This window comes from Ambystoma mexicanum, chromosome 14 (genome assembly GCF_040938575.1).
Source record: "Ambystoma mexicanum isolate Mex_15411 chromosome 14, UKY_AmexF1_1, whole genome shotgun sequence".
NCBI classification, from domain to species: Eukaryota; Metazoa; Chordata; class Amphibia; order Caudata; family Ambystomatidae; genus Ambystoma; species Ambystoma mexicanum.
The window spans coordinates 211,505,866-211,518,945 of record NC_090940.1 but is presented as its reverse complement, the minus strand read 5'-3'; the positions used below and the strand labels follow the sequence as shown (position 1 = coordinate 211,518,945).

Genomic DNA, 13,080 nt, shown 5'->3' with positions numbered 1-13,080 from the left:
TAAGAGGGTGGTTAAGTCTTCTTCAAAGGTGCCTAGTTGACCAGGGGGTCTGTAGATAAGGTGCACCGTGATGGTGCGTGAGGCAGAGATTTCTAGTTTTAAGGAGAGTAGTTCAGCCGATGGCATGGTGATACTATCTATTTCTTTGATGGTAAGGTTGGCTCTGCAAATAAAAGCTATGCCACCTCCTTTATGCTTCTCATGTTGGATTTCCAGTGGTTTCTCTGGTTGAATGACACTGCCTATATGTTTGATCAGGTTGGTGATCATGACTGAGTCCAGCCTTTTTTCTACTTCTGTAAACCGTGTGTTGCTCAGTATAATTTTCAATATTTACGTCAATAATGAACGGGCAGGTTATTTCAATATGATTTAACTCTTCATTCAGTACGGGAGGGTGTATGGACAGGTCACTTTCTCCACAAGGTGGAACTTCCTCAAACTTTTTTTCCTCTGGGAGTTTTATTTCTAAAGAAACCGCTGGCATTGTAGCTGCTGTTATCAGCGGTGGAGCCAAAGACCCCTCATTCCACCCCACCCGTGGTGTTCCAATCGTTTCTGCCATCGTTTTTTTGTCTTCGTAGTTTGAATTAGTTTGTTAGTGCCCCACACATATACCCTTATTGGTCTCCTCGCGCACATCCACGAGATCAGCAGGTATTAAGTCTGCTTCCTTATTCAACCGATTTAGAGCCTCAAATTAAGTCAGAAATAGTTCAGCAAACTAAGTACAGTACTTATGTTTGGCGGGATCAAAGAGGACACAGCCCCAACAGTCTCCCGTCCTGTTTGCAGATGTTCACTTCTCTTCCTTCCTTCCGCTAGGGGAGCAGAGTGTGAACCTTCAGATTGTAAAGGGTTTTTTAACTCAAATTAGACTCAATCAGTTCAACCAGCCGCCTTAAGTATATGGCGATGTCCTTTGTTATTGTGGCACGTTAAACAGTTACAGCCCAATTATCTGTTCATCAGTCGCCCACCGGGGGAAAATATATGTAGATACTCACGTCCCTTGCGCTCCTCGCAGATTATGTTTCTGACGATGTATCTGCCCAGACCATCCAGCGTCCAGACAAACAGAAAGCAGCCCTTTACGCGGCAGGGCTTAATAAAACCAAACTTCTGGTGAGCTAGTGGCTGCACTTGGAACGTGGGCTCCAGCAGACGTTGTCTGCTGGAGCTCTGCTTTGCTCCAGGCCATTTGCACTGTATTCACTGCCATGCCCGGCAGTTGAAGAAGTGTTGTCTTTGCTCCTTCCTGCTTGGCGGCCAGTGTAGTGCCGGATGCCGCATCCCACTGCATCTTGCATGAGGTTACTGCATCCCAACCGACTCCTCTCCACGCTGGTGCCGCCATTCCTGCAGGAAAGGAAGGGTTCGATCAACTGAAACATACACAGATTTAAAATCAACAAAGACTAAAAACAGAGTTTCCTTTTGTAGGTTCACATATTTACTTAAAATCGAGGAAAAAAAGGCCTGCTCAGTTGTACCGAGATCCCCTTTGAATCCAACCTGGAAATCCGAACATATATTCTTCTCCTCCTACCCACTTCTCAAGGCGTGTTAAAGTAATTTCCCATAGACTTTAGAAAGAGTATCAATCAGACAAAGGTTTTGTTTGAACCACCAGCCAGGGAAAGGGAGTCATTCCCCCCGACATACTTTTTCAATAGAAACAAACATTTGTTCTGTTGAACTGCAGATTTAAACTAATCCTCTATAACAACAAACTGCATGACAGTCTACGAATCACTAAGAGCAGGCTAATATATTGCAGGTTCCTTTGGAATGTTCCTCCTGAGAGTTTGAAGTCTTACATTATGCTTTTGTCCAGTGGTCACTGTTCACCAGTCCTGGCTTTTAACCTTGCATCACTTTGCATTCCGAACTTGTAGGCCAACATTTATAAAGGAGAAAATAACACGGGTACTTTCCAAGATTTCATATTGAAACAACCTAAGTGGGCTTCATCAAAGTTCGATGATTGGCTGGATTACTGGGCATAAGGTTGTCAAATGTTTATTGGAAAGCTGCATGTCCTCAGATGTTACTTTCCATCCAGGTGACTATTTCATACAGAAGTGAAAACCTGTTCTAATACCAATCAACTAAATGTATCTGAAGGGGCCAGGCACACCCCCTTAACAGAGGTGTGCCTGCCCATGTCCATGTATTTAAAGGGGCTTGCAGGGCCTTGCTCTCACTTATGTTCTTTGGCTTAACTGTGTGGTTTTGGCATTCCATATGCTAATTAGTTAAATGCTTATTCTTTAGGATGTGCCCTGTGTTTATGATTTCATATGTAGCATTATCTTATTACAAAATACATCTGTTCCTGCCTAAGTTGTGTTGTTCTGTAAGCTTGGGGGGTACCTGCTAAGATGAAGCATGAAGAGGCAGGTAAGAAAGACATAGCTGTAGTCTACATATGTCACAAGTTCCAGTTACTTTTCACGTTAGATGTAATCTGGAGTACACCTGCCAGCCATCCTCAGGCTTACGAGCTCAGGCCCCACCTGGCAATTTCAGAACACTCCTGCATCATCACCCATCAAACATTCACTGAGCCATCATTCATTTAGTCAATTACATTCTCACACCATGCAAGTATGATCAGCAGGACACTAGCACGAGAATACTGCAGTCATGCACTTGACTCGCAACAAGACAAAGCACATTCCCTTTTTATATTAACACTACGAAATACAACAATGCGCTTGCTGGACACCAAGCACAGCATTGAGGAGCGAGGTCCCCGATATCGGGTACTTTATTGGACCCCAGGGTGTGATCCACTCCTGCATATGTGATTGGGATGAACAACTGTTTATTTCAAACATTTTTCTATACAGTTTTAAGATAATGCACCTATTAGACAATGTACTTTTTACTCTCTTTTGAAGGAGAACTTTTATTCTTGAAATTGCATTTACTCTATAAACATACAGAGTAAAATACTCTCACCTCAAAATCTTATCTGGAGCACTGCCCTCACACGGTCTATCCTTAACTTTGCCACTCTTGACAGTCACACACAGGATTAACATTCTGGAGTTTGTGATAAAAAGTATAGAGATGCCCAGGAAAATAAACCACCAAACGTACAGGATTGACTTGGCATACTCCCATACCCCTCACCTATCCAACATGACATTGTGTTACTAACCTACAATTCTCCAAAATGCTTTGGAAACACAGCCCAATTATTATAACCCTTTTGAATGTATTGGGCTCCTCCACTTTGCAGAACTAGGTTCTACCCAATAAAACTGACCGACACTCGTGCTATCACAAAATAGTCTGCCCCTGCTGCTTCTCTACGATTTATTGAGGGAGACTGGTTGAAGGAGGCTGTTTCTGCTATTCATGCAGTACGCCCACAGAGCTAATAGGTTAGTGCTGTCAACGTTGTATAGTTGTGAAAGCAACATCATACAGGGAAAGGCAAATGGAAGAATTGAGGCAGGAAGTTGAGAACAGCAACTGGGGCATACCGGGAGGGTCCCTCTGTGGCAAGTACAATCCTATTGAAGACAGCTGCTCCAAAGCATCAGACCCGGAGGCAGTAAAAAAAAAAAAATACCCCAATGATGCACCATTTTCAGGGCAAGCCCAACTAGCATCAGACATAGAGCATCAATCAGCCTAACCTCTGTGGAGAACAGTAGTCCAGCAAAAGCACTGTGCATTGCGTACCAAATGTTCAATTCGAACTTACTATCATTTAGTTCCCCATCCCTTATTTCACAAGTCTTCTTGAATATTTGTGGATACATTTGACCCCACTATGCTTACAAAAGACCCTCTGAAGGGTATTTCTTAAAGAATGCAGAATCTGCAATAAATAGTATACATTGTTTTGGGTCTTCGAAGGTCAGGGGCTCCCCTAGAATACATATAGCAACACAGTTCCATTGGTGTAGCTTCACCCTGATTTTGGGGTAAGTTGGTTTTTTTGTGTGCCCTTTCCTGAACTATTCTAGCACACTGGTATTTCAAAAGTAACATAATGAAATTTTAAAAATTGCAGTTATAAGTTACTTCTCCTCTATACTTTTAAACAATGGTATTTCAGTACAATTGCTTCAAGCTTGTTTTTAACTCTGTACGCAGCCCCTATTTAAGGTTATTTTTTTGTTTCCCCTTTGCTGTTAGATTAATTTAGAGTCGGTATCCATGTTGCATGCCTTTTTTAAATGGCCCAGGCAAGATTGATCATCTTGTTTTGCTATGCTCTTCTTGTAATGGAAAATACAAATGTGTTGCCTTACACAGTAAATAAAGTACATCTGTTCTGTAGGCAGCCCTACAGATAGGGGTGATCAGCCAATTTTACTCCCTAAAAATAGGCAAATTATAGGGAGTACAAATACTCCACACAAAAAATAGTAAACTGACATGTAGTAAGTACCTTGTGCTCCTGCTTTCACCCACACAGCTCCATGGATATGTTTGGACCTGTAGTGTACATAGTACCACCGCAAGAAACTACTATTATGAATGCCTGATTTGAAGAAGGAAACATGTATCTTTTTAATTTGTATGAATAACTAGGTCCTAAGCAATCATTCTTTTTTTAAATTTTTTTTTTAATCTGTTTTCCATCTTTTACTCGCTTATGAAATACTCCCGTTGGGAATTGGACTTGCATTTTTACTCCCTAAAAAAAATAAAAAAATATGTTTACTCCCAACTTTAAAAAATAGGGAGTAACATACTCCCACTTCAAAATCGTATCTGGTGCGCTATCTGTAGTTTATGCTATCTGTAAACTAAGGTGGATTAACTGAAAATAACGTTCTGTTTTTTTCAGGCATTGGGAGGGTTCCTGCAACATCGTTGGGAAATTTGACAAATCACAGTGCTGAAGATGTGCCTCTTCCTCCGGGATGGTCCGTAGACTGGACTGCAAGAGGAAGAAAATACTTTATTGATCATAACACCAATACAACTCACTGGAGTCATCCGCTTGAGAGAGAAGGACTTCCTCCTGGCTGGGAGCGAGTTGAATCTGCAGAGTTTGGAATGTATTATGTAGATCACATCAATAAAAGGGCCCAGTACAAGCACCCTTGTGCTCCGAGGTAGGCTACTTTTTTCCAATTTCTTTATTTTATTTATTGCGTTCTCAAGTTTGCATTGTGGTTAATTATGTGCTTTCTTAGATATACATTTTCATTAATTAGTAAATGTGCTTTAAATTAGCAGTTGTCACAAAGCAGTCGACTTACAGTTGATTTGATGCGCACCGTGGTTGTTTCCAGGCTAAGCTGTACTCCTTGGAGCTCTAATAAGATAACCAGGTGTGCCAGGGAGTTTCTTTCAGTCTATTGCAGGTGTGATTTGGGTGGACCTTTAGTAATCCAAAAGCTGCAGTAAGTTTCTTGTAATGCTAAATACCTATTTTAACTTTGTGGATCAGCTTGGCTGGTGCTATTCATTCCAATGATTGAAGTCTGTTCCAGAATGCATACATTTACATGGGTAAAATATAGCCTCCCATTGGTGTTGCGGCTTAGCTTGGACAATCTTTTCTATCTAAAATTTAAACTTTGTTTTGCAAGACGTCAGTGCTCCAGATAGGATTTTCGGCGTTGGCGTATTTTACTCCCAATGCTTAGAATTGGAGAGTAAATCCAATTTTAAAACAGTAAAAGTTAGTTTCCTCCTTCGCAATAGAGTAAAAAAGTGTCTTGACAACTATCCAATTTGTGCATAAAATTAAAACTGAGTTCAGAAACATTAGTGACTAGTCGATGCATACTACCCAGCTTCATCTTTATTATACTTGCACACTAAAACTCTGTTAAGAACTTCTGCAGATGTCAGCTAGTTGCATCATAAATCAAGTCCCTAACACTACTAGCATCATTTCTCTGCCTCTGGGGCCTACTGTTGCTGCCTGGCACTACCTGCTTGACTCCATGTTTTTGCTCCATCTCTCCTTCCCTCTGCTACTCTGTTTCCCATGTCTCTCACTTTCTGATGTTCTGCCTCTCACCCTTAAGTGTTGCTATGCCAAGTTTTGAGGTCTGTTGCTGTGTCACTCGGACTCTCCCATCTCTGCGTTCTATTATTGCTGTTCCCGCCTCTTCCTCTCTCATGTAATGACTAGATCTGTGTTTTGCATTTTCTCAGTTGTGGTTGCTACTCCTTTTGATCATCTTTCTTGCACTGCCTCTTATGTTCTTGGCCTTCCCAAGTCTGGATTTTCTATTTCCAGCTCTCCCCATCTGCTGTTGATCTTCTTATTTTACTGTCTCTATATGTCTCTCTGTTCTGCATCTATCCTTCACGCCTATTCTGTGTTTGTCCTATTTTGTTCCTCTGTTTCCCTTCTCACTTACTTTGTTGCTCTCTTATGTAGCTAATTTGTCTCGCTCCCTTCCTGTTGTTGGAATTCCTGTTTTGAAATGTCTAATATGTTCTGTTCTCTCCGCCCCACCCCCACTTTGTTCTCCTGTATTGCTTAAGTTCGGAGTTGCTCTTCCTCTCCTTTTGTCTTTTGACGTAGCACCAATAAATATTCAAAAAGCTGGAAATCCATTTTCCATTTACAAACCTAGTGCAGCTTTACCATTTGGTGCTCCTTTTTGTTTTATTTTTTATTTTTATTTTTTTTAAAAAGATGTGTACAAACCTTCTTATGGCCATTAGGTCGGGCATTTTAGAGTTACAGGTTTGTCGAACCAGATGCAGCACTTGCTTGAATGCAGAAGTTTTACCAGCATTGTATGCCATTACAAGTATAAGAGCCCAGATGAGATGTGTGTTCTGAGCCATTACAAGTGTATCAGCCCTCATGGGATGTGTGTGTTCTCTTTCTGGGCCATGACAGGTATAGCAGCCCTGACGAAATGTGTTTTGAATCAGTAGTCTTTTTGATAAGTCGAAGAAGTCCGCTCTGTCACAATTGAATGTTACCTGCGTCTTAAATACATAGTTCAAATCCTGTGGATAGAGAGGTAACAGGTTACACAAAGTTCTCTTCTGCAGTGTTATTGGCCCACTGAGCTACCTTTCACAACAGGCTGTTGACTCGGAAAGTGTCCTAGGATTAGAGCACTGGCAGTTCCATGCGAGACTTGCCTGACATAACTGGCTTGTTAAAAGCTCTCAACCTGTTTGCACTACCCTACATGAGTCGGGATATTCATAATGAGGCTTTGACTTGTGCTAGATTTTTGGCAGTGCGACTTAGTAATCGGAAATGGGAGAAGCAGAAATTTTGAAAGTGCAAGACCAAGTACGAGGGATTAAAGTATATGACGGCAGTGCCATCTTCTCACACTGTCCGCCAATGTACATCACACCAGCTCAGGAGGATGGTGGGGAAGGATCTAGGTGAAAATTCAAAATGTTTACTGTGAGGTTGAATGGCTTGCATGTAAAACAACCAATTTTCTGTATTTTTAATGCAAGGGGAGATGCCCCGCAAACCCCCTAGCCCTGCATCTATTTCTTGGGGGAAATGCATTGTTTTCCTTGCAAAGGTTTCTACCTCGCAGTAATCGGATTCAGTATTTTGTAGTGATACCGGTGGGAAGAACTCAGACACTGTTCCTGCTCAGTACTTTAGCTCGCTGCATTGAATGCCAACACATGTTTGTGCTTTGTCATTCTGGAAGCTGTGTTAAGAAATTCAGACACTATCCTAAAACATAGCAGTCCTGCTAAGAAATGTCAGCATAATGCATCCGCCCTGCTGTGAACATTTGGTATTCTGCCATGATACGCGTATAGCAGCTCAGATGATAGATTAGGCTACTTTGCCTGCATATATAGCAGTCCTGTTGAGAGGTACAGGCAGCACTGCTTCTACCTGCACCCATTATACATACTTGCAGAGGGTGGTCAGAAAGGGAGTTAAAGTAAAGTTCAGACCACATGCCCAGCTATTCCTTGCTTTCTAAGACGACCTATGTACAGTGCCCTTTCATGCCTGTGCATGCACGTGAACACATGCAATCTTAAGAGTAAAAAAAACACATCTTCAGATAGAACACCAAAAGCTTTTCCTTCGAATGGATTGTCCTGCCACTTATCCCTTATCTTTGATATTTCCAATATCCAGCTTTGCTACTTCGTATAGTTTTCTTTCCCCAGCAGGGGGGGCTCTGCGTCTATGCCTGTCGACTCAATGTCCCTCGGAGGCCTCAGTCTGATGTCCATGTCGCTGCATGTATATGTAGCCCACGCAGCGCCCATTGGCTTCAGTTCTGTTTTTCCGTGCTTACACTTTGGACACAGTACGCTTCGTTCCCTGAGAAGAAGAAAATCTTCTTTGAGTAATTTCTTCCACCTCCCCTGCCCCCCAACCCCCATAGGTTGTGTCTATGGTGTCTGGGGTCGACTCATCCATCATCGGAGTGTGAAAACTGCCTGTCCATGACGGCCAAAGCCCTAAGAGAGCGTAGAGGGAAGCTTGCGGCAGGTAAGGCCCAAAAATCCTTTTCAACTCTGTAAAAAAAAATTTTAAAACTTTGCACGAGTCAAGAACAGTTTCTCCTCGTCACAAGAAGAACAAACGTTCCAGATCACCTAGTGGTTCGCACCAGTCGTCGTCGTCTAGACACGGAAAGAAACTGCCATAGACCGCAATCTTCCTCGTCTACAAGTTCCTAACCGGAACAGGTCGTTTGCCCCACTAAATCTGCCTCACCGGCCCAGTGGGAAGAGTTTAGATGACATTTTTTAAAGGTGTACGAGAACGCGGCCTTGTCCCCATCGACTACACCCAAAAGCCATGCTCAGATCGAAAGACCTCATAAGCACAAAAGCTGTGAGTCTTCGGACCCGGTGGGCAAGACTCCCCGAGAGCGGTCGAAGGATCCCTCGAGTCGAGGAAAAGTCCCCTGGAGGACTGAGTCGTCAACGTCCTCGATGCCGAAAGACTCGACATCGACACCATCAGGGTCGAAAGGTGCTTCCTCAACGCCATCAGCGCCGATAACTTCTGAGAAGCCATCTACACTTTGAGCGTCAACCTCCTCGGCGCCACATGTGTCGAAACCATCTACGCAACCTTCGAAGACGTCTATGGTTTCGACGATTTCGGCTCCTTTGACCACTAATATAATGACGACATCTAGTACAATGGAGAAGGTATATACTCCTTTGCCCAGGTCTGATTATTTCAAGTCCCTCCCCTCTATTTTTGAGGATGCAGAGGAATCTTCTGATGAATCCAGACCTTTTGGTTTCAGTATGGAACACCATCAGGGCCTGATGCATTAATTTCAGAGGATTCCAGAATAAAAAACGTACAAGAATGCCTGCATGATGCCAGTGGGTTAGACACCTCACCAGAGTTTGAGTTTGGCAGGGAAGACCCCAGTGACCACCCAGAAGTGACATAAAAGCAATTGATGTCAAGACTTATGGAGTATGTGGGTTGGTTGAGATCAACTCCAGTCGTTGAGCACAACCCTTTAACTGACATTTTGGATAGGGGACCACAAGAGGACCCAATTGTGCCTTTCCATGAAGCCTTAAAAAGGCGTGTGGCTACCAACTAGGAGGCACTAGACGTTCTTCCGGCTGCCAAGAAGAAGTTGACTTCAAAATAGAGTTTCAAGCTCTGATCTATTTTACTTGTCCAAACGCCCAACACCAGAGAGTCTGGTGGTTCAAGCTGCCACCTCCACCAGTAGGTAGAATGCCTATCCTACAATCCCTCCGGATAGGGATGACCAGTGTTATGACGCTCTGGCCAAAAAACATTTTTCTGCTGAGAGTATGGCCTTGAAATTGGCTAATGCTACGTGCACATTAGCAAGACTTACTCGCACCCTTTGGGAGTGCATTTCTATGGTGGCTGACCATATCCACAAAGGGAAAGAGTGAAACGGGTTTTTAAACGTTGTCAAGGACGGGAAAGATGTGATGTACGAATCCCCCAGACTTGCATCGAGCTATGGTGGCAAGTACGGTGATGCACAGCTTTGCCTTGTTGAGAAAGTCGGGATTTGTCCCAGACGTACAATCCAGACTACTCAACGGGCCCTTTGATGGCACTCATTTATTCGGAATCCAGGCTAATAAGTTTGGAGAAGCTGCAAACTTCTAAGGCAGCAGCCAAATCCCTTGGTACCGCTCTCAGACAACCTCCAAACCACCCCATGGGTACACCCTGGAAGGGTAGGGCCTTTCGTCACTAATCCACATTTGGGAGGGGCCGAGGACAGCCAGCTCAAAGAGGACCAACAAAGATTCCCCGCGGTGGACGGGGAAGAAGTAATAAGACCGCAACAGCAATGGCTGACTTACCTTCAGTCACTGCGTCAGCCGCCCCAAAACCTCTCTGAGGACTTGATTCACAAGTCTGCAGTGAGAGGGAGACTGTCGCATCATCTGACAGAATGGCAGTCTATTACTTCAGACGCATGGGCATTGGAAACAGTTGCCCAAGGTTACTGTCTACCTTTTCTGCAAAAACCTCAGTCATCCACCAGGGAACAACTCTTTGAAAGTTTAAGATCCACTCCTTATGCAGGAGATATTAACCCTTCTAGAGAAAGGTGCTATAGAACCAGTACCTGTAGCGGAGAGGAACAAGGGTTGGTACTCCCCGTATTTTCTAATCCCCCAAAAAGGACGTAGGATTGAGACCCATCTTGGACTCGAGACTTGAACAAGTTCCTCGGGATGGGCAACTTCAAGATAGTAACCCTTTCTCGCATCCTTCAGGCCCTCCAGCTCCAGGATTGGATGGTATCATTGGACCATCAGGATACTTCCTTTCATGTGCCAATCCACCACTAGCACAGGCAGTACCTGAGGTTTGCTGTTTCCGGTTCTCATTATCAGTTGAGTTCTGCCAGTTCGGCTGACCTCCGTCCTAAGAGTGTTAACCAAACTGATGGCGGTTGTGGCAGCAAGTCTCAGGAGAGGGGGAATTCCTGTTGACCCCTACCTAGACGATTGGCGGATCAGGGCCAGTTCACCAGAACCGGCCTTGGAACATCTCAGCTATACCTGTCACTCCCTTCACAGACTGGGTTTCTCCCTCAACTTCAAGAAGTCCCACATGATACCATCACAAAGACTCAAATTCATTGGGGCAGTCCTGGATGCATCCCTGGGAAAAGCCTCGCTACCAGTGGTGAGGGCTCAAGACATTCTGCAGATGGTGACCAAATTCCAGAATACCCAGTGTCTACCGGCCTTTGATTTTCTAAGGTTGCTCGGCTTCATGGCATCCTGCATTTTTCTGGTGCAGCAGGCTCGCCTGAGAATGTGATCTCTCCAATGGGCTCTCAGGACTCAGTGGTCCCGATTCTCAGGAAGGATGTCGGACCTCCTACAAATCACGAGCAGAGTCTCACTGGACCTTCAGTGGTGGGCCTGTCAGGAGAACATCTTGAAAGGAGAACCATTTTGGCAACCATGGCCGGAGATAATAGTAGTGACTGACGCCTCACTCATGGGGTGGGGAGCCCATACCAACAATCTGACATTAAGCAGTCATTGGTCTCCATCGGACTCCAAACTACATAACCTTTTAAAGCTGAGGGAAATCAGACTAGCGCTGAAAGCCTTTCTGCCATCTGTACGGGGAAAGATTGTCCTAATGTCAGACAACAGAGTGGCCATGTACTACCTCAACAAGAGGGGGGTGTAGGGTCACTACCACTGTGCAGAGAGGCAATGCAGCTCTGGTTCTGAGCAATACAAGGAGGACTCTGTCGGCAGTTCACTTAGCTGGAGAGAAGAACACGACGGCGGAAGCTCTGAGCAGGCAGAGCACAGTCTCCCACGAGTGGGAACTAGCTCAGGAAGTCTCAAGATATCTTAATCCTTTGGGGAACCCCTCAAGTGGATCTATTCGCAACCGGTGCCAACGCTCCAGGGAATTTCCCCCAAGAGGAGCTCTAGGAGATGCGTTTGTGGTGGACTGGAACTTTCCACTCCTGTATGCGTTTCCTCCAGTCCCCGTCATTCCTCATGTAATCAGGAGGTTGAGAAAGTTCAGGAAATCCATGATCTACTGGCTCCAGATTGGGCCAGGACGTGATACCCGGACCTTCTGGACATGTCCATCTGCCCTCCAGTATTTCTTCCACAAAGAGAGGACCTTCTCTCGCGAGAGGAGTGTCGGGTCCTCCATCCGGATATCGGGACGCTCAGCCTTCACGCATCGTTTCTGAAAGGCTGAGATACAAGTATTGGGACCTCCTGGATGACGTAATGGAGATTTTGCTTTCCGCCAGAAGGCCAGCAACTAAATCTTTGTACCGCTGCCGTTGGAATAAGTTCTGCAGCTGGTGTAGAGATAAAAATGTTGATCCCTTTACATGTAATACACCAATGGTGTTATCCTTTTTGTTAAATCTGGCTAATCTGGAGCTCCAGATTGGTACCATCAAGGGATACTTAGCAGCGCTTTTGATTTTCAAGCGCACTTCAGAAGAAGTTTCTTACTTTAAAATAACTTTTTAATAGTACCATTTTTAAAGGGTCTGAGACATGTTTTCCCTCCAATCCTTTTTTCAAGTCCCAGTTTGGCATATCAACTTAGTGTTGAAGTTTATGATGGGGGGCGGGGAGGGGCCTTTTCGAGCCATTACACTCCTGTCTGCTGCTAACCCTAAAAACAATCTTCTTAGCTCTGCCGGAAGGATAAGTGAGCTACAGGCTTTATCCTGCAAGCCTTATTACAGTCTTTTACAAAGATAAAAGTGGTGCTGAAGGTGAACCCACTTTTCTACCCAAAATTTGAGTTTCATCTCACACAAAAGATAACTTTACCTTCTTTTTACCCTCCTCCACATCCTGAGAAGGAAGAGGGAAGACTTCACAGGCTTGACCCTAAACGTGCACTGAGCTTTTACATATCTAGAATGACAAAGTTTAGACAGGCTGACCAATTGTTCGTGGGCTACTCGGGTCACAAATTGGGTATGGCTATTACCAAACGAACACTATGTAGATGGATTATTTTGTCAATATCAGAATGCTACAAACTGGAGGGAAAAGATGCTCAGAAAGCCCACGGTCTAATTCTATCATAGGCATGGCAACTTCCTCTGCTTTACAGAAGGGAGTAGCAATAAAGGAAACATGTGCAGCTGCCAC

The 13,080-nt window shown here is 44.2% G+C and overlaps 1 protein-coding gene across 2 annotated transcripts in view; it reads left to right on the top strand.

Moving 5' to 3' along the window:
• The window catches only part of SAV1 (salvador family WW domain containing protein 1), a 135,850-nt gene that overhangs the window by 61,405 nt on the left and 61,365 nt on the right, over positions 1-13,080 (top strand). For both annotated transcript variants that reach the window (XM_069638962.1, XM_069638964.1), the window contains exon 3: positions 4,817-5,087. In XM_069638962.1, the coding sequence (XP_069495063.1) occupies positions 4,817-5,087 (271 nt within the window). The remainder of the gene's footprint in view (positions 1-4,816; positions 5,088-13,080) is intronic.